Source organism: Anastrepha obliqua, chromosome 3 (assembly GCF_027943255.1).
Source record: "Anastrepha obliqua isolate idAnaObli1 chromosome 3, idAnaObli1_1.0, whole genome shotgun sequence".
NCBI classification, from domain to species: domain Eukaryota; kingdom Metazoa; phylum Arthropoda; class Insecta; order Diptera; family Tephritidae; genus Anastrepha; species Anastrepha obliqua.
The window spans coordinates 80,985,474-81,012,490 of NC_072894.1; the positions used below are offsets into that span (position 1 = coordinate 80,985,474).

Here is a 27,017-nt window from a genome sequence, read left to right on the forward strand (position 1 = left end):
TAATTTCAACCTTTGGTTTTATTGCGAACTCTCCTTTCATATTAACACTTTCCGAACGTTTTCTAAAAAATGCCAAAATATTTTTTCTGCTTGGTGTTGTTACATTTGCTAATAATTTGGAAGAAATTACCACGAATTAAATAGAAAATAATAAATTATTCATACTTACTTGGCGATAAAGTGCGGAAATATATAAATTAGACTCAACTGATAGTGCAGATAATTACAAGAAGCTGAAATTGGAGAAATGCCACAACGCCGAATTGGAAATCGTCGAGAAAATGGTAGAGGTGGTAGTGGAGGCGGTAGTGCTGGAGTTGGCAATATGCGAGATGGTGGGCGTGGCAGAGGCGGAGGTGGTAGAGGGCGCGACGATGGTGTGCGTTCTGGACGTATAGAGAAGCGCTATGACGATCGTGGTCGTCGGGGTGGTGGTGGAGGTGGGGGCAACGGTAACAACAATGATTTTGCCGGTAAGTTGAATATAATAGTAATAACATGATGAAGTAACTTATAATAATGTAGTTTCACTTTTCCTCAGGCGTCATATTATTTGTCTGACGGTAAATGTTTTTTATTTTGCAACTTTGTACTTCAAGATAAACAGAGGAAATTACATCGATGTGTTGTTTTCAAAAGTGAACTCTCCAGACTTTCGCTTGTTCACTACATGGATCCTCTAACTTTCCCCGAACAAATCCCGTGCGACCATACTTACGAACTGGACGAAGGTGGTCAAACTATCATTGGTGGTTAAAGTCGATGATACAGTAATTGCGTTGGAAAGAGCCTCAAGTTACTGGGGGTCACTTGATAATTTGCTCTCCTCGGCGCATATAACTGCTGTTGCCATTAAGGTCCAAAATCGCAACAAAGTCTTTAAGTGGTAGCACTTGGGGCAAAGGCAAATAAACGTTGCTGGTTGGTCTTTTCAAATTTTGCAGAACCCATCTGGCCGTCTGAGAACGATGATAGACAATGGATGGAGCTATAAAGCCTACACAACATCTACGACATAAAGCTGCAATATCTACACGGTGACTCATCTATGCCCTTTTAAGGGGCTCAATAAAACGCTCAGCCAGTAGTTTCTGCAATTTGTAGGCATTTGCTAGAGACTGAGCAAACTTCTTAGGCACGCCAGGAGGTATCTACATCTCTGGATGGACGGGATCCGGTACTATACACGACGACCTTTGAAAAATTTTATGTTTCCATGCAAACCTACATAGTACTGATGAGCTAGATGGGAGTTTGAAAATCCCATGTAACTTCTATTTTATTTTGAAGATTCTCGTCTAAAACGGTGTTTCGAGTCGAACCATTTGTAAACCACTTTCCTAGAATATATCAGAAATACAGAGTTGTGGCGTAATTTTAATTTCTTGAAAAGATTATCTAGGTCGAAACGGATATCATACTATTGATTGGTGCAGACATTGATAAGTTAGAAAACTTTGGAGTGCAATGTCACCCAGCGGTCTAACTTCCATTCAAATATTTTTGTCACAAAATACGTAAGCAGCGTGGCTTGTTGTTGTTGTTGTTGTTGTAGCAGCATAAACATTCCCCATACTTACATACGGTGAATGCTGCTGGAGTGACAGTCCTTGGCCGGATATAAATCCGGGTCGTTTCGGTAACGTAGAATCGACTGTCGTGGAAACTAAGCAGCGTGGCGTTCTTGTTTGCTTGATAAGATTCCGCTCACTAATATAAAATATATAAATAAAAATTTTACGCAAAAATAATGGATTTCTTTTTCCCCAAGCTAATATAATACAAACAAATCTTACCATTTGCTATTACAACTGAAGCAATCAGTCAATAAACTCAATTAAAAATATATTTTGGAGTTAAAATAAAATAGCTCGAAGGTTGCAAGTCCGCGAAAAGAATTATGATGTAAATATTCAAAGTGAAACTATTCATAAGTACATACCTATGTTTGTATGTAGATAATAAAAAAAATATTTTATCATGAGTAGCAAAATTATGTCTAATAGTTATTGTTTTTGAACTCAAATAAAGTATTCAAAATTTTAAGTTTTGGAAAAAATTTTAAGAAAATTAAGAATGCATCGGCTGTTTAAATTTCTGTACGTGATTTTTTCTTTGTTTATATAAAATCACAATAACTGACAATGCGTGCTTTTCAGGACTACGCAACATAAACTGGTCCGACGTACGCCTGCCGCCTTTCCAGAAAAACTTTTACCAAGAGCATGCAAAAACGCGCAATCGCCCACTACACGAAGTAGAAAGGTACCGCACAGCTCATCAAATAACAGTTCGTGGCCCAGCGCCCAATCCCATACAATACTTCGACGAAGCTTGCTTCCCCGACTATTGCCTAAACGAAATCAGACGTCAGCGCTATACAGAACCAACGGCTATACAAGCACAAGCATGGCCAATCGCAATGAGCGGATGCAATCTCGTCGGCATCGCTAAGACAGGCTCTGGCAAAACTCTTGCTTTCATTCTCCCTGCTATAGTACACATTAATAATCAACCGCCATTGCAACGCGGTGAAGGCCCGATTGCATTGGTCTTGGCACCAACGCGAGAATTAGCACAGCAGATACAAACGGTGGCGAATGATTTTGGTTCGAGTGTTTACGTTCGAAATACTTGTATATTTGGTGGTGCTCCGAAAGGCAAACAAGCAAACGATTTGGAACGTGGTGTGGAAATTGTAATTGCAACTCCCGGACGATTGTTAGATTTTTTAGCTGGTAGTGTTACAAATTTACGCCGTTGTACCTACTTAGTTTTGGATGAAGCTGACCGTATGCTGGATATGGGATTTGAACCACAAATACGGAAAATACTCGGACAAATACGACCGGATAGACAGATTCTTATGTGGAGCGCCACTTGGCCAAAAGAGGTGCGGCAATTGGCTGAAGATTTTCTCGGCTCATATATACAGGTATGTGAGATAATAGGATTTCTGCAAGTTTATACAAAAAAAAAAAAAAAAAAAAATATATATATATATATATATATATAAACAGTAGGTTCTGTTTTTATGCGGCTTTTTTTTATGCGGTTTTGAAATAGTGCGGTTTTTTTTTAATTACAAAATGCATGTCGACCTATCGGGAATTGTACATATAAACAAGATTCTAAACCAGCTAAGCAAAAACTCATCACAGACTCATGCGGTCTATGGAACGTATCTATAGTTATAATATGGGACTAGTGCCCTTTTTTATGCGATTTTATTACATTATTTCAGATTTATGCGGTTTTAGCATTTGAAACGTATCTATAGTTTTACTATAGAACTAGTAGCTTTTTTTATGCTGTTTTTTTTTATGCTGTTTCTTGCGGAACGTATCTACCGCATAAAAACAGAACCTACTGTATATATATGTACATATATTTCAAAGTAGGCGGTTTCATGCCCATTTTTTTCAAATATTGAAAGAAGCGCCAAACTCTGTTTAAAATTTTACAATATTTTTTTTGCCAAGTTTGAACTGTTTTTTTACTGTTTTCTCGAGATTTTAAAAGGGGCTGTCACACAGAGAGAAGGCCTCACGTACATCATTCCAATACTAGGAAGCTTCTTTACGATATCTCAACTATTATTTAGGCTAACTCATGTGTAGACGGAAGGGCGTAAATTAAAATTTCCTTCTATATGGGAGGTGGGGGTGAAATATCAACAATTATTAAATAAAATTTACTCACATTTCGGATAAGGAGTGATATCAAAGGAAAGTGTCCCATTGTATTGTCATCGAGGTCATCACCGCCGACGGGGTGGGACTATGATGAGAAGGGTGATAGGTTACTTGGTATGAGTGGCAATGTGCAGAGGTACTCGGTTAGTTCCTGGGATTCTTCACATATTGGTCATACGTTTGGCATGCCGGAGTTTATTTGAATAAGTACTAGTTTAACCTGCTACAATATCCATAATATACTTGTGCCAAACAATCCAAGTTCCTTCTTTTTTCGATGGGTTTTGGTTGGTCTCTGATAAATTAATTGTTGGGGTGGGTGCAAAAAGGATTAATCATAATAATAATTGATTTGTGGCGTTTGTAGCCTGACTACACTCGGAGGTTTGCCATTGCCTGCCGAGGGTCGACCGCTATTAGAAAAAACTTTTTCTGAATTCCGAATGGTAGTCACGCACCAATCCATTCGGCTACGGCGGTCTATCGTATCGTACATTTACATTTGGCAGAGTCCTGAGTTGTGTCCAAATTCCAACAATTTTAAATAAAAATATTTCTTTCTACTGCATCAAATTTGAACGGGTTTTGGGCCATTTTTTAAAAGAAATCCGTTTTATATTAAGAATGTGCAAAAAATTTGTTTTTTGTTAGCATTTAATTCTAAACACGAAGACGAATTGCTTGCATTGTGGCCCAGTTGGCGAGAGTGCATAATGGAAGAAGAACAAGGTGTAATAATTGTTAAAATGGATTCGTCGTCAGATGAGCAATTGTTTCTAAATGAAAAACTAAAAGACAAAAATCAATTTTTACCCTATGATCAGAAAGTATCGTGGATGTTTAATTTAAACGAACCGCGGACGTGGAAACCAGCCCATTTTTTCTTATGTTGGTAGGACTGTAAGATACACGTCTGTCACTATTTACCCGTTTTGAAGCGTTTGAGAGATTACGTCCAAACGGTCGGAAATGTGGGCAAACAATTCTTGGATTTTGCAATTTAACGCGCCATCGCACCAAGCCCACATTGTGCTAGATTATTTGACCAAACACCAAGTAAATACCATCGTGCCAGCACCGTATTAACCTGATATGGCCCCGTGCGAACTTTTTTTGTTTCCCAAGTTAAAGTTACCACTGCGTGGAAGGAGATTTCAGTCGATAGAGGAGATCAAAGAGAATGCGGCGAAGGAGCTGAAGGCCATGCCTTCGTCTGCCTACCAGGGGTGCATGGAGGGCTGGGTTAGTCGTTGGCACATGTGTATTGCTTCAGACGGGTCATATTTTGGAGGAGATAAAATAAATTTGTCTGAAATTTAACTCTGTTTTGTTTTATTTAAACATTCCCGGTACTTTCAGATCATAGGGCATAGAGAATTTTACCAGTTGTGTGAAAAGTTACGGTAAGACGAAGAAATTTTTCGAACTAATAAGTCTGATTACATTATGCCAAAAATTGAGCCATTTATTTAAAAAGAATGGACAAATTTCGATTTGGATGTCTGCTTTAAAGTCACAAACAATCTTCCAGCGGCCATGATCAGAATTTTATCGAAATGATTAGAATTTTATCGACATACTGCGAATGGGTATTTTTGTAATCCGAGATGGTCGATTTTAATAAATTAAGTTGTCGTTAATAAATTTTAAAAAATAACTCGCATTTATTTCAGAGTTGCAATGAAAGTTAGATTCACTACAGCAAGCGATTCGTCTTTGAAAACAGAGCCGCACAGGTTCAAACTAACCGACTGCACTATTTTTCGTCTTTGCCCTAATGTTGTTGTTGTTATAGCAGTATACTTTGCCCTGTCAGTTTAGTGTAAATTGCCGGTCGTCTAGGTCTAGCTCATGTAACGGTAGGCCCAGGAAATTTGCTGTTTCGACATGTTGGGTCCACAGGGAGAGGGGGGTTAGATGAGTGAGTTAGATGGGGCATGTGGAAAAGTGGTTAGCAATTGAGCCAAAGCGGGTCTCGCGAGGCAGCTCTTCATCTGCAATAGGTGAAGGTTGGTCTCCGATAACGACTTTCGGGGATCGGAAGTTTAGGAAGGTGGTAAGAGTCTCACGATGGTTGTTTTATGCCTGTCTACATATGTAGTTGGAGAGATGCAGTTATCACCCGAGTAGAAATTGCTTGCTGAGCATTGTTGTTGTTGTAGCAGCATAAACATTCCCCATACTTACATACGGTGAATGCTGCTGGAGTGACAGTCCTTGGCCGGATATAAAGCCGGGTCGTTTCGGTAACGTAGAACCGACTGTCGTGGAAACGGCTGAGCATTCTTCGTCTTCGCTTTCACTCTGTCTGCAACCTAAGCCTTCCATCCTAAATAGGTCGAAATATTGTATCCCACCCTAGTATACAACATAACCAAAGAATTTTAATTAATAATCTGATGATAGTTCACATGGTATAATAAAAAACATTAGAAACGTAGAAAACAAAAATTTATTATTACAATTAATTTCATATCATTACATTTAATTAATAATAATAATAATACTTATGCTTTACAGGTAAACATTGGTTCGTTGGAGTTATCCGCAAATCACAATATACGCCAATATGTTGATGTTTGCAACGAACATGATAAAGGCACAAAGTTAAAAGATTTGCTCTCTCACATTTATGATCAGTCACATGCTCCTGGTAAAATTATTATATTTGTAGCTACAAAGAAGAAAGTGGACGAGTTGTCACGATTTATCAATGGCTTTGGTGTGCGAGTGGGTTCCATACATGGCGATAAATCTCAAGTTGATCGTGACAATGTGTTGGCCGAATTTCGCAGCGGTCGCTCAAACATTCTGGTGGCCACAGATGTCGCAGCCCGTGGCTTGGATGTGGATGGTATCAAGTATGTTATAAACTTTGACTTTCCACAATCGTCCGAGGATTATATACATCGAATCGGTCGCACTGGACGTAAACATTCCACCGGAACGTCATATGCATTTTTCACGCGCAAGAATGCCAAGTGTGCGCGTGCTTTGATCGATATACTGCGGGAAGCCAATCAAAATGTGAATCCAGAATTAGAGTACATTGCGCGCAGCGCTGGTACGGGTGGTGGACGCAGTCGCGGCGGTCGAGGAAGTGGTGGTGGCGGTGGTGGCCACAGCATGGGATCTAATAGACGCGGTGGTGGTGGTAATGCATTTAGCTCTGGTGGTATGGGTGGAAACTCTGGTTCTGGTTATGGTAATGGCTATCGTGGTAGTGCGATTATGGGAGCCAACAGTAGTGGTGGTGGTGGATATAGTAGTGGTTATTCGAATGGCAGTCTATCCGCCAGCGGCCCGAGATCGCGTGACTACAACTCCCGGCATTAAACCATAAACACACATTGTTAAAGCAATTGCTTAAGAACTCGACCACTGTAAGAGTTTGGTTTAATATAAGTGATATAAAATGAACTTTCGTTAAGTTCGTCTTCAAATTTCGCAACGCTTCATAAAGCAAATAATTGAGATTGGCAATTACGTGTGGAAGGTATGCATCACCTTGTCTTGAATCCGATGGATAAATCGACGAAAAATAATTTATAGGCTGAGTCTTCATAGTTAATTGTAAGCACTTTTACTTTTCGAATTGAGCCCTTTTTGGGCATGTTAATAAATTTCAATCGCTTTTGGCATTCTTGAGAATCGTCTGCAAATGTTATTCATGCAGCAACAACAAGACATTTATGTACGTCAAGGAAACATAAGAGAAGGAGGACACAGCTTTATTCCTATACAAAATAGTTTATGAACCCATGAATGTGTATATTTTCGTTTAACATACATACATACATACATCAAACATTTATTGAATGAATGGATGAATAAAATAAAGCTATGTACGAGTATATCACTGTTCACTAAAGCAGAAGATTAAAAAAATAAAGTTTTAATATCTTTATTTCAATGAAATTTGTTTAAATTTTTGTTAATTGTTCACAATATTCATATATATTTAGATATTTCTTTATTGAAAAGTCAAGCGTGCTTTTGGATACACGCTTTTGGAGTTTTTTTTTACAAATTTAGTACTAAATACTTTCTAATACATGTTGTTTAAGTATGCACTAGTTCGTGGTTTCATTTATGTTTAGAAATATATCGAGAGCTTATGTTCAGTGCTGTCTGTCTGCAAATACGCATTTTTCAGGAGACTAAAAATACTGTTTACGTGAGGCCAACATCAGACCATTAACCGGCTTTTTTTGAAGGCTGCGGTTTTGAAGGAGTCAGCTGGTTTGGTGACGTAACATGGGATGTAATTATAACATAGATCGGTAAAAACTGAGCAGCGCGGTGGCAACTGCATATATTTGTCATAAATATTGCTGGTAGGGATTTTTGCAGAATGAAAAGATCGGTTAATATTTTAAACTGTTAAGGTTATTGTATTACAACTGTTAATCATTTGGTGCATATAAAAATATACATAATGCATATATATGTAACTGAGCTAGCCCTTGTTGTTGTAGCAGCATAAACATTCCCCATGCATATACGAGGAGTGCTGCTGAAGTGTTCCGGTTACGTAGAACCGACTAGCTCCCATTTGCCTAGCTACAAAAAATGTATGGACACAATTTTCCAGTAAAATTGTGTTGCCATTGTTGATAATGAAAACCTTAAAACGAAAATATGATACCATTAAAGTTAAATTTTAAATTCGCCATTGATGCCATGGGCGAAAAATAACTTAGAGCTCACGATACATTAAAAACTTGTAAACATTTTCGAAAAAATTGCAGATAGACGATATTGAATACAAGCCCTCGATGCCTTAAAATTACATCTGTTATAATTTAAAAAATCGTGTCCCTTTGTTCATCCGACACAATGTTGCCAAACTTTTGTATATTTCTTCGTTTCTGTCCTCTCACTGGGCCTGTTGTTGTGCTCGGCGTTGTCCTGGAAGGAGAAAAATATTATGTTGTGTATACTCATCCATTTGAACATAAATCGAGTTGCAGAAATAAAAAAAAAATATTTGTTATTTTCTGTTATAGATACCAGATATACCGTAAATATTATATAACAAGTAACAATGGATTCCTGGACCGAAACAAAGGTGATACACTTTGTAGTAAGGAAAGAATACTTGTAAAAAAAAGAATTGTAATTTGTTCAGAAATGAAAAGTAAAAATGTAGTAGGCTATGGAAAGAGAAATGTAAGTAGTAGGCTATGCTATGCAGTGCTTAAGGGTTATGATTGACTGACACATGACCTTCAGAGAGCACGCGGTGAAAGTCAGTAGGAAAGGCGCTGCCTTTACAAATGCTCTAACACGGCTGCTGCCGAACATTGGGGTGCCCAAGGTGCCAGATGAAGGCTTCTATCTACTGTAACAGACTCCATTATGTTATATGCCGCTCCCATTTGGTTCCAAGCCCGAGAAACACCTACGAGAGGTCAGGGTGAGTGCTCTGTGAGCAGCCTGTGCTTACCAGACGGTATCGGACCCACACGGCGCTACAAAAAAAAATTAGTGCCGGTTATCGGTGACCTTCATGGCATTCAATGTATTAATAATATTTCGAGAATATTTGTTTACCGCACGATCAATCGTATTTCCTAAACATCTGAGGTGACAGACAGAAAAAGAAGTGGTCGTCCTCGCGTGGTTCGAACCAGTGCAGCCATAAAACCCGTTCGAGAAAGAATTTGCAGAAACCCCCTAAGCAATCAATCCAGGGAATTGAATGTATCGATGACATCCATTGCAAAACTAATTAAAGACGATTTCCACATGAAAGCCTTCCGTCGCTCAACGGCCATAAAAATATTCTTTTCACATATCAGAAAATATTCACTGTTATAAAGATTTTAATAAACAAAATTAAAAAATCTGTGCTAAAATTTCTAAAGAGGCAAAAAATGTTGTTCCAAGGGTTTAGCGTGGCCACCATCCAGCCTCCGTAATGATTTGGTGGCGAGTGTCTTGTAAAGGCGTTACGTCCCTTCATTTCTGTGATAAGGGGTTAAGACCGGGGCAAAAGTGTACCAGAAGGATGTCTTAGAAGGCGTGCTGAATTAGTTGAGCAGTATTATCTTCAATGGGGAGCGTTGGATTTTCCGGTACGATCCCGCTCCTGCCCATAAGGCAAAAACCTTCCTGCAGTGGCTAAAAACAGTATTTCTGGGTTCATAGCCGCAGAAGATTGACAGTCTGGAAGTCCACATCTGAATCCATTGGACAACAGTTTGTGGACAGGCAAATACCTCACAGAAATCTGGAGAGTCTCAAACAATCTTTGATTCGAGCAGCGACGTCAATATCCTTGGAAACCGTACGTGTATACTTGAATGGCCTAATCGTTTGAAGGCTTGTGTAAAAGGAGATGGTGACCATTTCGATTGAAAACTAAATATATTTTTTAATATTTACATGATTAAATAAAACTGACTTCATTAAAAAAAATATTAAAATTTCATATCATATTTTGAATTGATGAAAAAAGTTTATGGCGATGATTATCTATCTCGTGCCAGAGTTCATAAGTGGTTTACACTTTTCAGAGATGGTTGTGAGGACATAAATGACAATGAACATACGCGCCGCCCATAATCAGTAATCACCGAAAACTCCATCGAATTGTTCGTAAATTTATCAAAAAAGAACCGAAATCATGGTTCAAATTCATTGAATTATTGAATTGGAGTTAAATATCTTCAAAACCTCGATTGATCGCATTTTAACTGCTCATTTGTGATTACGAAAGGCCTGTGCACGTTTCATTCCGCACAAGTAAACTACGGACCAAAAGTTGCTCAGAATTCAACATTCGAAAGACCTCATTAAAGAGACGAAAAAAGACGAGAACTACCTTTACAACATTGTAACTGGTGTTTCCAACATGAACCTGAAACTAACCGTCAAAGTTCCGAATGGAAGGCCCCCAGACGAGCCACCACCCAAAAAATCGCGTTTGCAGAAGTCAAAAATCAAGTCGATGCCCATTTGTTTTTACGATTCCAAGGAATTGTCCACAAGGAGTTCATGCCAACGATCCAAACCGTCAATGCAATTTTCTATCTTGGCGTTTTGAAGCGTTTGTTGTATCACATTCGTCAAATTCGCCCTGAATACCGCGATGGGGGAAGCTGGCGCTTATTGCATGATAATGCACCATCGATCGAGTGTTGTGAGTGATTATTTGACTAGAAATCGCATTTTAACCATCAATCACTCACCGTATTCGCCTGATATGGCTTCCTGTGACTTCTACCTATTCGGAAAATTACATTTGAAGATGAAAGGAAAACGTTTTGCGTCCGTAGAGGCCATCCAAAAAGCTTTTACCGACATCCTGAAGGACATTCCGGTCAATGACAATGAAACACTCTTTCGAAAAGCTTTTGGATCGTGCAAAACAGTGTATGTATCGAGGCCAGACGGGACTATTTTGAATAAATAAACTCGAAGTTGTCAGAACAAAGCTCCTGTCGTTTCAGTCTTGTTTATTTTGGATTTCACCTTGCATAATTGGCACGTGCACCCTTTTTTTGGATGTTTGGCAGAGCTCCTGCTCCTATTTATGGCGTGCGTCTTGGTGTTGTTCAACAAATGAGGGTCCTACAGTTTCAAGCCGACTCCGAACGGCAGATATTTAATTTTTTTTTTTATGGGGAGCTTTTTCATGAAAGATATACATTCGGAGGTTTACCATTGCCTGCCGAGGAGCGACTGCTATTAGAAAATCTTTTTCTGTCATTTGGTGTTTCATGTCCGGCGATCGGAATCCGAGCTATTCCGAATGGTAGTAACGCACCAACCTATTCGGCTACGCCAGAATGCAAAGTACATACATATGTAAGTGTTTAATTGTATTCGTACGTACAAAAATTGATTTCCAGAGGGGAAGGAAACAAACAAAATTACCCTTTTGCAGCGGGTATAAATGGAGCTCCACATCATCAATATGTCCAAGCTGTGGTTCCAACAAGACTGCACTACACGCCGTAAAAGCGACGTAATGCTCGAAGTAGGGAAGGAGAAATTTAACGACTGGGTCATCTTACGCCAATCATTCGTCAATTGGCCGCTGCGATCTAGCGGCTTTACATCCAACGAATATTTTCTAAGGGGCTTAGTCTACCCTGATAAGCCAATGCATTTTGAAAGGGTTCGATACCAACATTTGAGGCGCTACTAAAGGAAAGCGTCACTCATATTTATTAAACCGAGTCATCAAAAATTGTACCGACCACTTGAAGCACTGCCAGCGAAGTCGAGCGGTCAATTGAATGATGTGTTATTCTACATACAATGGCATGAATGTAGCTGCAAAATAAAGCCAGAATTGGCATGGCTATTGTTTTAATTAAATTTCTTTTCCTATTGTTTTTATATGATCATCCTACCCTATATGATTGTACTGAATGTAATGAATGTGTGTGTACCTATCTATGTAATATTAGAATTTTCAAAAGATTATCGCCAGAAAAAACGAAACGCTATAAGAATTTAAGACATTCGTGTGTGATTACCTTTTTCCTTTTGCTTGCGCTCTTTGTTGGCCTTGTTGGCCATCTTTGCCCCGCCGGGATTACACTTTTTGTTAATAATGCGCATCGGCTCACAGCTGGAATCAGCTGCGGCGTCAGTCGCTCCACCAGCCATATTAGCTATTGCAGTTGGTTTCAATTTGTCCTGCCTCGTCATTTGGCTATTAATACATTCCGACCAGGCACCCTTTTCATAGCGACACGCTGTGAATGAAAAAGTGCGAAAAAATTATTAAAAAAGCTTAGGGTTAATATAAACGCGCATATTGCGCTAAAATAAACTTAATTACGATTCCTGACAAACTGCGCGGTGCGAAACAATTAACAAAGTCTTACAAAGGATTTGTGTGACTACAGTTAAATTGCTACCGGATAGGACAAATTTTGGTTCTTTTTCAAGTTAATTTTTTATCCTTTTAAATCAAATTTTCAGATCTTACTTACTTCTTCCTTATCTAAATTCTTTATATTTGTAATACATTATTAAAAAGGCAATTTAAAACTCAGTTTCGGACTTAAGCTATGTATTACTCATTGAGGAGCTTTTTCATGGAAGAAATTTACTCAAATGCCTGTGTGTCGATGCGCAATCGTAATTATGAGTATAATTTAAATTTATGACTTCTCGGAAATGCTCCACGAATACTAGTGTGCGCACAATACGACAAGAAGGGGTGGATGTCAGAAACAACTTTTTTTTCTGTGAAGTTGCGCCAATGCCAGATGAATTGTTTTTGCTTTTTTTATTCTTTTATATATCACTAGAAAATTTAAAAACTTTGTTTCAATTTCTATATCTCTTTAATTTTTCAATTCTTCTACTTTTTCACTCCATAATACGCTCCTTTCTTTCGAACCAGCAGCGCCTTCGTACTCCATATTGAGCCGAACTCTGATGGACTCTGACCTTAACCACTTTCTCAGGTAGAGTTTCGTTGAAAAAACATCAAAATATTGAATACAATTTGTTTTAAATTTAGATATATAAGAAATTATCACTCGATTTTTTTCCTGACAGTTTTCAAGCGCCAAAAGAGTCTGCACTGATAGTAAAATATGCACATTTTAGAATAAGTCTGCTCATATAAAAATTATCTACTAACTTGCCAGTAACTTAATTTCCGAGAATTCTCTCTCAAAGAGAAAGTTTTACGAACAGCAACAATTTATGGCAGGAAAAATCACAAAAATTAAACATTTTTTCACTTGAGCTACATCGTATTAAATTTAAAAGAACTAAGCATATGCGTAAGCGAACATAAAAACTAAGAAAATGCAAAATGACGAGCTTCGGAATCACATGATTTCATTTTTTCCACAATAATTTGTTCCATTTCATCACCGTTGTTAGATGAAAGACATTCCATTAGAAATTGCAATTCCCAAATTTTAACATTTTTAATGTTTTAACGGGTTTATATTTACTTAGCGATCAGCTGTTTTTCTCACCTGCAAATTCTTGCAAGTAAAAAATTAATAATCTGCTTGGATGGCAAAAGCAGCTTGCACACCTTAATGCATTCCCGAAGAGACTCCCATAGCTACGTAAACGCCCAGTAACTTTACTCCTATGAAATGTTGTTGGTTGACATTTTTAATAATACGGAAACTAACCTCAGGCTTTCATTAAACAGCTATTCATACGTAGCAAAAACATAGGGTCACACATGTACGCAGTGCTCGTTTTTCTAGTGAAACATTTTCGTGACTTATCCGCTTTGTACAATACGGTGTGTGGTTGACCGCGCCTTTGTAGGCCATTTCATGAGCCTTTAAATATACTTAGCCCTGCCATAAGTTATGTTACAAGTTAAATTCGTTATAGATATGAAACTATAATACTTTTTTAATCGAGTTGGTTTTATTTAATCTTGTAAATATTACAAAAAAAATCCAATTTTCATTCGAAATTTCATACAGCTTCGAATACTTAAAATAACAGTTATTTGAAATCAGTGTTACTATAAGTATTAGCTGCTTATGCTTGTAGAGCATCATAATTTAGAACATCTTTTTCATTTCGACTGTTGAAGTACAATACTTAGTCCAAAGTAGTACTTGTTGGCAAGAGAGATTCTCCGTTGGATTTCAAGATTAACATTATTTTCGGTGTTAACGCTAGCTCCTAAATAAATGAAGTCTCTTTCTACTTGATAGTCAATTTTGTTTGTCAGTAAATTTACGCTTTTATAATACGAGTGGTGTTCAATAAGTACCCGTGTTAGAAATGAAGACACCATTTTTTTTAATTCTAGGCCCCTTTTAGAAAGATACACTTCTCCAAAACACGCCTCTGTCTCGACGATGACTTCTTCGTTTGAAGTAAATGTTTTTTCCGCGAGCTATTTCTTCATGTTACGGAACAAGAAAAAGTCGCAGAGAGCCAAGTCGGGTGAATACGGGGGGTGCGGCAGTTTAAATTGCTTAATCTGGTTTAAAGTGATTCAAACATTGTTTCGAAGTTAACAGCCGTATCCGGTTGTTGTCCACCGAGAGCAATCGCGGCATCCATCGGGCCGACAATTTTTTCCATCGCCAACTGATCATGTAAAATATTAATTGCCGTTCCCCGGACGATAAACCTATGGCCTCTGTTACTTCGCGCACTATCGTTCGTCGATCAGCCAGAATCATGTCGTAGACTTTTTGAATGATTTCCTCGGTAACGACGACTGCCGGGCGTCCTGGTCGCTCCTTATTAAAAACGGATGTTCGCCCACGTTTAAATTCGTTGAACCAATATTTATGGTCACATATAGCGAAGCATCTCCATAGACAGCATCCAACTTTGCTTTTATCTCCTCGCATTTTTTCCCATCCAAAAACAAAAGGCGAATCACCGAACGATACTGCTGTTTTTTCATCTTAGCGAAAATCACGAAACACGTTTTACTCTTACAGCTGCCAAATTCAAACTAACCTGTCAATCAGTCTGAAATTAGTTTTGCCGTCGTTTGATCTGGCAGCACACGATGCTAATACCAACTTCCCTCAGGAACGCCCTCTGTCATCAAACACGGGTACTTATTGAACCGGCCTCGTAAAAGGTGCTCGGTCGATTAAGTTCTGTGGCTCGAACAATTGTAAGTCTCTTCCAAGACTTTTGGTATTGTGAATATCTGGTTAATTGTGGATTTTTCAGATCTAAATCCACTCTGATAAAGTCCAATAAGTTGGTTGATGGCGAGCTTAAGTTTCTCGCCCAATACGCTCGATAGAACCTTGTATACGTTTTTTAGAAGACTAATTCCGAGGTATGGATTGTTTAGAGCTTACTTAAATTCCCATCAACAGGCTGCATGCCTCTCCTGTCATATTTTCCATAGACGCTAATGCAATACAAGGTTAGCCTTCAGTCATGCGGCTCCACAAATAGTCGCAAACATTATTCTTACCTCGAAATGTTTTCATTCACTTTTATTATAAACTAAATTGATGATTTAGTATAATTTAATTTGAATGACTGTGAATTATTGGCCTCATGTAAAAGGTAGTCAAGAACCAATGCTTGAAAATATGAGAATCGCTTAGGGCCAGATTTGGACTATACAGTTATTGCGACTGAATCTCCCTCCAAGCTGACGCGATCTTAAAGATGCATTTTGACTGGCTTACTTATGGAATTTAACATGCATATCGTATTTGCTAAGGCATATTAACCAGGCAGCTTAGTCACTGGTCTCCAAATTACCAAATTTTTTTTAAATTACTCCAAATTGCTATGCTCTTTTCACAGAACTTGGCATGGCAAGGACTAAAAGGAACGTACGTTCTTGGTCGTTGATGCTGACTGCTATTGCTCTCATATGTGACCCATTTTTAATCGCCAAATACAATCAGGTTCAGACATGGGTCGACTTCGTTACGTCTCAGCAAAGAATCGCACGTGTCGATTTGGTACAAAAGGCTCTATTGCGTTCAGCCGTGTGGTACTCCTATATCGAGTTTCTTTTTACAGCTCTATGCAAATTATTCTAAATGACTTTTTGGCTAACTTCCCGTTTTTCTCGGAAATGGAATAAGTGCTCTCATGCCAAGCCCGACTTCAAGATTTTGTTAATTTTGCCTGCTCTAATTTCTTTTCGCCTTCGTAATTGATACTTGGTAGGATATTTAAAACTGTATGGAGTTTTCTCTGTTTTATCTGCATTTTAGAACGATGTAACACAAAGAAGTTTTTTTATGTGGAGCATAAAGTCACCTTTAATTGATAAAGAAATTTACCAGAAAATTCTCATAAAACTTTCTTACATGCTGATACCGCAAAAACTACGTGCTCCACTCCGATTTCGTTCGAATCTGTTTTATTCCCCTGTTTAATATCCTTCACAATATTTGAAGTATCAACATCACATGTGGGATATTCTGCATGTTTCGCAGCATTTTTAAATATTTTGATTTTTTTCCTTTTTTATTTCATGGCTTTTGAAGCTACTAATCGCATTACAGTTGCGCGGTTGCAAAAAGGCCTTGGGGACGTATACTCGTACATATGCATATGTACATGCGAGTAAGTGATAAATAGCGCTTTTATTTGTGGAAGCATAGAAGTTTATAATTTATGGGCAGCTATGCGTTGGGAAAAATGTAAAATGAATGCACTGTTTACGGTGAATTTTAGCCATTATGAATGGCCTATACTATTTATATAGTAGAGGGGTATTGAAAAAAATGTCACTCATACGCCATGGGACACAAAGTATTTACGAATGTTTGTTTTCTGAAAAATCTAATTAAAATATTAAAATGCTCTTGAGTGGCACGCAAGAAAAAAAATGCAATGTGCTTGTAGTCAACATTTTCCAGCAAATTGTCGGGGACTAGTGATCGCTGTTGGCTTTCAAATAGGTTAATCTTTGTTTTTGCGGATTTTAAGGGACGATTTTATAAGCTTTTACTCTCTTGAATTTTAATTACATATTGTGTCATGCGAAGCTTAGTAGTTGAATGCACCACATAAGTAAGTATTTAATAAACGCATTTCTCCTGCTGTGTGTGGTTGTGTGCCTGACTATAACCGCGCCGGCTGCTCTAATTAAATTGACTGTGCTAGTGGTTAGCAGCTTTGCAGCAGCCGTACCGGTAGTATACTTTCATTACAAGTATTTATGTACGTATGTATGTATGCACGCGCTACCTCACTGGCTCAATGCTTCACTGCATTTGCCACTTTACTGCTTTTGCTCACTTTGTCGCGTACGGTGACACACTTATGTACTTTCACGCACATATATGCATATGCATAAGTATACATATTCATATGAATATGTCCATGCACACATACTAAACGTGAGCATGCATGTATGTACAAGTATGTGTGCAACAGTGACTTTCACTTTTTACAGTTCCCCCAATTAAAACTGCAAAATTGTAATCCATTTATTTCCATTTTTTTCTCTTGTGTTTTTTTTTTTGCTATGACATATCAAAGTTTATGTATGTATGTAATTACAGTCGACTCTTGTTGGCGCAGCGGAAGCTTAAGAAAACCAAATTTTACTCTGATTTTCTAGGTAGAAGTGCAGCAGCACAGTTTATTTCCTCTTCAAATGGCAAAAAATGTGCATTTCCGTTAGATTCCATTCATTGTGGAAAAGTACGAATGAAAAGTTTATTTTAAAGCGGATGAAAAGCAGAAGGATAAATTACAAACTGATTTTCAAACACATTTTTCTATTTTTACCTACGCATGCTGGTGAGGCGTTTGGAGAAAGAGAGCTCTGGAAAATGAGTGGTTCCAAACTGGTCCAAATCTAATTAACTTAGCGGTACTGCACTTTCCGCATAGATCCAGTTCATAGATAAACAAAAGCATAAAAGAGTCTAAGTAAAGGTTGGAGCTTTTTGAGAGATTAGATATATGTAGGTACATATTTACTCGAAAGAAGATGTTGACCATGCATTCTTCAAAAAAAAAAATGTTTCTTTCTGTAATTAGTATGTAGATCGATTCCATGTCAAGTGATCCAAGTATTGTTGACATTATCGAACATATTTCTGAAACTTGGTTCATATGTTGACTTGAGCACAATAAAATGTAAACTGAAAAAACTAAAAAAAAATCATATTTTTGAAATTTTCCTATATGAAAAGTGAAATACATATCATTGGCTCTTTTTAACATTTTTAAATTTTTTTTTAGTTTTTTAGGATAAAATGTAGTTTTAAAAATTTTGTTTTGAAAAAAAAAATAAAATTAATTTTTGTGGCAAAAATTTGTTTATGGGAATCACACTATGAAACTTTCAGGTATGACTGACATTAACTATTATTGAGGACAAAAATAGTACTTTCCCAAACAAAATAAAAACTTATTCCAAAAATACATCTTAACGTTAAATGTTAAAAGGAATCAGATATGTTTCACTTTAAAACACTCAATGCCAAGATTTTTAACATTGAATAAATCTGAAATTAACACATTCATTTAAAAATAAAATTTTCAATTTACTAGTTTTTACCCAACATTATAAATGAACGAATTTTCAGAAAAGCTTTCGGCAATGTCCTAAATGCCACTTGGCATGAAATTGCCCAATTCTTTATTAAATTTTAGCATCTTTTCTTTCATTTTTTCAGAGATATTGCTTTTTTGACAACTCTGAAAATCACTGCTGTATGGCTGTTGGGCGTAGATTGGCTTCGCCCATTTCAAGTGGCAATTTTTTTTGTCAAGAACAGGATGTGTAATGAGTTTCTCTGAGATTTGTAATAAAAGTATGAAGTGTATTGGAGGTGGGTATGACTCTCGTGAGTCATATGAATTCAAATTGATTGGGCAATCTTTATTTTTTTTGACATATTTTTTAAAAATAATCCCTTTCAAATTTTGGCCGCAACTGCGCTGTAATTCGGCCATTCGTAAACACCAATTAGGAATGACTCGCTGCAAGACTTCGGTCGTGAATAACTTTAGCAATGTTGCCTCAATCGAAGCTGGCTTATCTACAAAGCATTTAGGATTTACATCCCCTCCAAATAAAAGTCCAAAGGTGTGATATCACACGATCTTAGTGGCTAATCCACTGGTCCAAGACAAGAGACAAATTGCTCACAGAACCGACGATGCGGTAAATTCATTGCTTCGGTGGCTGTATCTAGTATAGACGATTGGTGCCATCTAGTTGGAGATGCTGTTGTTGTGGAGATCACGAGTTTTAATTTTTGGCATCAAAAAGTGGTTTATCATAGCGCGATAGCGTTAGCCATTCACTCTTACATAGGCACCAGCCTCGTCTTTGAAGAAATATGGGCCGCCCAGCCCGTCCCATCCAGCCCGTCCAGCACATCAAGCCAAAAATGTGCCTCATCGCTGAACACCATAAGTTTGACAGTAGTCATGCGTGATCTGTCAAACAAACCATGTTGGAAAAAGTACCTCCAATCCGAACACCCTTTATATTAAGTTTCGGTCAGATATCTCAACTTTCGTTTAAACTATCGTGACTACGAGACGAATAGACGGATACCATTCAAATCTTCGACATACGAATACTTTCCGATTCGGCTGGGCTAGGCTACTATAATTACATAGGTGGTTTCTCGTAACTAAACCCTTATTATGTATTCCCTGGCTTATTTGTAATTCAGCAGTAAAATAATAGAAATAAATGGACTGCAAATATCGTGGCGGCCACCGGAGCCGAATAGGTTGGTGTGTGACTACCATTCAGAAGTGCGTAGGTTCGAATTTCCTTGTATGAAACACCAAATCAAAGAAAAAGTTATTTCCTCTCCGCAGCCAATAACAAACCTCCAAGTGTATTTCTAATATGAAAAGACTCCTCATAAAAAACCATCTGAAGTTCGGAGTCGACTTAAAACTGTAGGCCCCCCTATTTGTGGAACAAAATCAAGACGTATGCCACAAATAGGAGGAGTTCGGCCAAATAATCAAAGAGGGTTTAAGCGCCAATATGTATGCTATATACTACGTTCACCCGGAAACTCTGAAAGGCTGATATGCAGATCTTTCAGGGATGAAGAGTTGCAATGCGGGTTGATTATGAATCTTCCATCTTTAATAAAACTTTCAAGCAGCTTTGATGTAGCTGAAAGCTGGAGATATGTCTTTAATTATACTTTTTGTTGCCACTCTTGAAGATGTGTGTAATAAAAGCTAATTTCCCATCATCAATAAAATTACCTGAAAAATGATTTGTAGAGGTTTGGAAAACGAAACCAAATTTTTGGTAGACAACTATCGTCAGGCTAAAATCAATTTTAATCAGACATTTAAAAAATTTCGGTGAAATGTAATTCATATTTAAAAAAAAACGAGCTTTGTTTAATCTGTTATGTGATGTTGTTCGACGGAGGAATTCACAAGAGTGCTGTAAGTGTCTTATTGTAAATTTTAAACGACTAAAAATACATTTCTTGGTTCCGTGTGTAGAAGTCCATGCAAGTGAGGAAAGTGACTGATCGCCGTTCACTTGGGAGTGGCCAGGACGATTCTTCTGCATATGGTTCAAGCAGCTCACAACGTCCGAGATTAGCCCACGTATCTGGGTAGCTTCCGAACACCCGTTCGGGAGAGAGATAACGTGAGAAGGCGAAGCATTCCACGATAGCTGGTTGTGCGTTGGGTTTGGGACCCGCCACTTAATAAGCAAATGAAAACAGCAACAAGGCCTCGGATAAAAATATATTTAGAGGGCTCGCAAGATACCATACAATAAATGTGTATAAGTATAACAAATTAGAAAGTATAATTTATTTAATCGTTGAAAACTTTACGACATGAGACCATACAACACTTACGAAACGTTGGGTTACTTACATAGGTAAACATTGCTGTGTTACAGGGCGATACGCTACTAGCCCCACATTTTAGGAAATTAAGAAAAACCAAATTATCAGGAATGCGAAACCTCAGATTAAAGTAAAATGGGAAAAGCTCAAAACTGGTTACGAATTTGATGAAATCCATTTGCAACTTTAGCCTTTAAACCAAACATCCGACTAATAATATTCATGCAAACATACATATGCACTTCAGACTATACATAAAAGGGAATGCAGCTACGTGTCTGCTCATACTGAAAGAGTTGCAAAATATGTTGCGCTTGTGTAGGCCGCATTTCGCCTCACGCTATGCATAACAATACGTAGAAAAGAATCAGTGCAGTCAAAGCTGTGCCCTGGAACGTGCCACCATTAATAAGATAACAAAACCTTTGCCAAGCACAAGCGTAAATGTGTTGTAAATATGTGTGCACGGATAGTATATACGAACGCAGGACTACATATGATACAGTGCATGATATTGTGCACTCGGAATTCGTTTCAAATGGTTCTACTGTAAATAAAGACTATTATTTGGAAGTTGCGCGACGTTTAAGAGAGAATGTGCTTAGGAAACGGCCCAATTTGTGAAAAGAAAATTCATGTATCTTGCTTAAACACGCCTTCAGCCACATTCTCCTGATGAATTTTTTGAAAGAAATTCATCTCTTTTGGAGTGAGTTGAGCAGCCACTCATATCATACCCAATTGATGGTGTAAAATGTTGCGAATTGATTCGTGGGACACACTAAGGTCACGAGCTACCTCCCTCAAACTTAAATGATGGTTTTCCAGCACAATTTCCTTGACTTTGTCTACTTTTCCATCCATTGAAGACGTTAACGGGCGACCAGATCGGGGAAAACTTCCACGACTTCTCGGCCCTCTGTAAAAGCATTATACACTCGTATATCCGTGTTTATGATAAAGCACACTAGCCATAGGCTTTCTGCAACATTTTCAACGATTCGGCACACGAAATCCCGTTCGTTGTTCGATATTTTTATCCATTGTAAAAATCGCAGAGCACACCTGCCGTTGACTGATATAATTAAATGCCAAAAACAAGCTAATTGACAGATCACGCTCAAACTCTGCGACATTATAGAGGACAGTTGTATCAACATTCCAGCAAAAAAATTTAGAAATACATATGTGTAACGCGCGCTTTTTAAATGAACAATTCCCAATATTTTTTTTGACAGAATGTATAGTATATAATTTTCCAATCCCTGTTTTTGATAGCGAACATATTTGGCAGTGCGTTGAAAAAAAGCGAGTGTGACACTTCGCAAAATAAATATTCTTATATTACCCATCACATTTTATTAGTACTACATAGTTTTTAGCAGGGGTCTTAACTGTTATGCGTTCCTTAAAAACAATCGATAAATATCAATTAATTTGTTATAAAGGGTGATCATATTGGGTTTGTTTGACATATCACGCATGACTACTGTCAAACTAAATACATAATTTTTCTCAGTATTCATTGACAGCCCATATCTCTTCAAGTACGAGGCTGGCGTCAATGTAGCAGTGAATTGCGAAAGCTATCACTCTATGATAAACAACTTTTTGATGGCGGACATTGAAGGCCATAATCTTCACAACATTTGGTTCCAAGAAGACGGCGCTGCTTGTCATACAGACCGTGAAACAACAGATTTACTGCGTCGTCGTTTATGTGAGCAATCTATCTCTCGTCTCAGACTGGCGGATTAGTCACTAAGATCGTGTCTGGGTATGTAAAGTAAAAATCCTTTGTGGATACATCAGCTTTGATTGAGTCATTGGAAGCCATAATTACTAAAGTTACTCACGAGATACCGAACGAAGTCCTCCAGCGAGTCATCCAAAATTTGACGTTTTTGGATGGAGGAATTACGGCGTAGTTGCGACCAACACTTGAAAGGTCGCATGTCATGAATGGTAATGTGTAAAATGAAATAAGAAAGATTACCCAATCAATTTGAATTTTATTTCAATTTAAAATCCGATACCTCTAAATTGATTACCATTTATTTCATTGAAAAAATATCGGTTAAAACTAACAGTTAATTGCTAATTTTTTAATTTTTTTTAAGTTGCAGCCATATAGCAGTAATATTCCTTGTATAAGTATAGTATTATATTGCTATAAATATTATATTAATATAGACAAATATTAAATAGACAAATTATTTCCGACAAATTGAAATTTCGATAATAACTCATGTACAATTGCGATTCCTGTTTTTAGTTGCTAGTTTTCAACGCTATTACTCAATAAATTTTTCAAATACCTATTCAACGTTTTGTTGACTCCATTTCACTGTGTTTCTCTGATTTTCGCATGTTGCATTTGTCCAACCGTTCGCACAATAAAAGGTTCGGAACTGGCCATGCTGAGTGCCTTTCACCCACAAGCATACTTACTTTTATAGGTAGGTGTATGCGTCTAGATCTGAAACAGCAGCCAAACAAATAGACAACTGCGTGTGCGAAGCGCCCAATTTCAAGGTGACACCATGTCGTTAAAGAAGATCCTACATATAACAGTTTACAAAGGACAGACAAAGCGAAGAAAATAGTTCGAAACTCACGGCACGTTCAAAACTCGTACGACAACTACCTTGTGCCATTTTTTCTTTTTTTTTTTTGTTTGTGCGCTACCCAAAACTATGTTGTGAGTTCCTGCTGCATTTAACGTTAGAGCTGTTGCATCAAGTGTGCAATTTCGCACTTAAAACTATTGAAGTGAAATTTTTCCTTTCAGCATTTGCCTTTTTACTTTGAATTTTTTCTTCATCAAGTAAATTTCAGAGGTGATGGAGGGAAGGAGAGGGAGTAAAAGTAGTGAGCTTTCAAGTGAAACACCTACACTCACCCACTTTAAAAGAATACACTCACTTCAGTATGTCACACCTATGTGAGTATGTACATACGTTCACACATACAAGTATGCATGCATACAAATGCATTTACTAGTGTGTACATATATGCATTCATAAGTTTGTCCAACACCCACGGTTCTTTTCGTTGCGCTTGAGTTAATATAGTGTGTGCTTTTGTATTTGTCTACGAGGGTGATCGAGTAAGTACCTGAAAATTCATTTTCTAACTGTACTGTGAAGTGGTTTTTTATGACAGGTTTGTTGTAACAGAATATATTCCTTTTGTGTGCTAATTGAACGATATTTTATGCCGCGTAGAAATCATCACGTAAACCAAAAAAAAAGTATTAAGAGGAACTTTTTATTATCGATGGGAATCATCTACCAGTGGTTTAATAAAATTCGCTGAGTTGAGAGTTGCTTATTAAATTTTTTAGGAATTTATTGGTACACCCTGGTTTGTACCAATGCATTTATGTGGATGTACGATTTTACGTCTATATGTGTGCATGCATACATGAAGGCCAAATATCTTTTTGCCAGGTGCTAACCTGCTTGGTAGCAGTAGCACTTGAGATACGTTTTCGAACAACTCACAAAGTAGTGGGTGAATACATAGAGAAAAAACTTAAAAAGACAAAAAAAGTGCTGCAGACTCTTGACTGTTTTTTTCTATGCTTTTATTCAAAGTCAAATCATCTTGGCCACGTTTTTCCTGTTCTTCAGTACTCGCTTATTGCTGTACAGCGAAATGGTTTTAGAGGACAAGCTGACATTTAAAGCAATTAGAAATGGTGATGTGGTTCATTGAATTTCAAGAAATGGCCACTAATTTATTGAGTTTTTGCTTGGTTTTCAACGTGAAACGTGAATGATTTTGGAATTAGAAGAGTTAGTTATAATTAAGCGAAAATATGAAAAATTCCAATGAATCAGCAAAGAAATAAAAAAATGCATACCTGTTATAAAATATAAGCGAAAGGTTAAAGTGTGAAATGTACTGGCTAAGACTGGTCACAGATCAACCAATAAAAGCAAAGTAAGCAAGCAATTGTTAAATTTCTGCAAATATTTAAGGATTTATTAAATTTAAATTACTTTAAAATTTTTGCTCTTAACCGACCTCACATAAATATTATCGGAATCGGATAAAAACCATGCTTGTTTTTCATATATTAAAAAGTACCCACCTTGAGTTGGCGAGCAATACGTGTACCGATGTGTATAACTAAACTGCCTTGGATGGAAAGTAAGATTTGTACTAAGTTACATAGAAATACCACCTTGGTCAAAAAGTTCCCGGAATATATTTAGAAAACGCAAAATAAAAGTTTATTCCTTGAACGTGATATTATCGCCTTCTTATCCAAGCGTTTGATCAAGTGCTCGAAAATTTCTGGAACTGTATTTTTAGTTTAGCCATCAAGTTCTCCATTACTTCCTTTTGGCAAACTACAAACTCTTTAACGAATCCGTAAGCAATGTTCAATTCTTCTGCCAGCTTTCTGATGGTTAATTTGCCTTGTTGACGATCTGCCACTACGTTCGTCATGCTCGACGGACTCACAATAAACGACAGTTTTCTTTAAAGTTTTATTACAGAAACAACGTCACATAATTTTTAAGGTTTTCACTCTATTGAATCCATTTATGACTCAAAATTTAATACAAACTTGTTATTGTAAAATCAAATCCATTTTTAAAAGTGTAAAAAAAATCAAAAACACGTGCAGAGGTAGATTTAATCAAGACGACGTAACTTTTACAAATCTCAAATAATGGCGATGGAATTTTTGTAGGAGTGTTAATCGCAAATGTGACAACTTGTCAAAAAACAGAACTAAAATCAATTGACTTAGAGCGTCACTTGCCGGTTGTACTATTTTAATGAAGGGGTATATAAGTGCTTGCTTGAGTTATCGAAAGCACGGATGGACGGAGAGACATGGCTGAATCGACTCTTCTCATTATTCTGAGTTTTCGTATCTTACTTCTTCACCTATCTTCTTCTACTGTATTGCTTATTTCTTTACGAATGTATAGCGACCATACAATATTTTATATCTCTTTGTTTTTTATCTATATTAGTCAAAACATAATAATTAATTAATTTGTTTCCCCTTATACACTCCTCTCGGGAGCATAGGGCCTCGAAATGACTTGTCTTGCATTGGTTTCGTTAATCTTTTGATTTCTGGTAGGGTAGGTGATTAGCCTGCCACTACCAGTCCTAAGTGATGGAAATGCCCACCTGTCGTTGCTTAGGAACAACGCCTTCTTCACTGCTTGGAGCGCCATCTGTGTGTCACATTTTTCTGGCAGAAGGATCGCACAGGTGGTTGAGGACTTCACTAAAGTGGTGTGTCTGCGCTATTACCGCGGCTGCCCGCTTCCTCATGCTGGCCCCACTGATGCAATGTGTACATAACTGTTTATTTTTGCTTGTTTTAGCAGCTATAATACAAATATTGCGCTGACTATTGTGCGGGAGTAAGGATGGAAAGGATAAGTTTTTGGGTTTGAGGAATGAGATTTTTTTTTCATTTATTCAGAAACAAGGGAAGTAGGTAAATTTGGGAAAGTGCGAGAACCGTGCTTTACGTGGGATTCGAACCCACAACCTGTGGGTTGGCAGGCACATGCACTTATGCTAGACTATATTATTTACAATTTCTTTATAAATATCTCTATTTTTACCTGCATCCCATAATTCTGCAACATTGCATATGCCCGGCCAATGCCTTATACAGGGTGGCTGATGAATTTTGCTACATTAAGAAACTCAAATAACTTTTTTTTTAGTGTATGGAATTCATTTATTTTTTTCAAGTTGAAGGTCATTAAATTTTATTAAATGTAGCTTAACTAAATAGTTTTAAAAATAATTGAATTTAAATGCCCCCCATGCTCGTTGACACAAGTGCGGCATCTTAGTAAAAAGTTGTTCATTGCTGCTTTGAGAGTTGCGACAGGAATAGCCGCAATTGTTGCCCGAATGGATTGTTTTAGTTCATCCAAATTTGTTGGCTTTGTTTTATAAACTTCTTGTTTACATAAACCCCACAAGAAAAAGTCAGGTGCAGTAAGGTCAGGCGACCTGGGGGGCCAACGAAATTCGGAGTTTCTTGAAATCAGTTTATTGGGAAATT

The 27,017-nt window shown here is 37.5% G+C and overlaps 2 protein-coding genes across 2 annotated transcripts in view; one reads left to right on the forward strand and one right to left on the reverse strand.

Moving 5' to 3' along the window:
* Nucleotides 1-81: 81 nt before the first annotated feature.
* On the forward strand, nt 82-7,613 carry LOC129242908 (ATP-dependent RNA helicase p62-like). The gene is made up of 3 exons (XM_054879833.1): nt 82-473; nt 2,160-2,935; nt 6,216-7,613. Exons 1-3 carry the CDS (start codon nt 248-250, stop codon nt 7,029-7,031), a joined length of 1,818 nt encoding a protein of 605 aa, XP_054735808.1. The 5' UTR covers nt 82-247; the 3' UTR covers nt 7,032-7,613.
* Nucleotides 7,614-7,645: 32 nt separating this feature from the next.
* The window catches only part of LOC129242909 (uncharacterized), an 85,218-nt gene continuing 65,846 nt past the window's right edge, over nt 7,646-27,017 (reverse strand). The window contains exons 4-5 of the mRNA XM_054879834.1: nt 12,188-12,409; nt 7,646-8,606 (exon numbers count right to left, since the gene is read on the reverse strand). Of these exons, the coding sequence (XP_054735809.1) occupies nt 8,575-8,606; nt 12,188-12,409 (254 nt within the window). The 3' untranslated portion in view covers nt 7,646-8,574. The remainder of the gene's footprint in view (nt 8,607-12,187; nt 12,410-27,017) is intronic.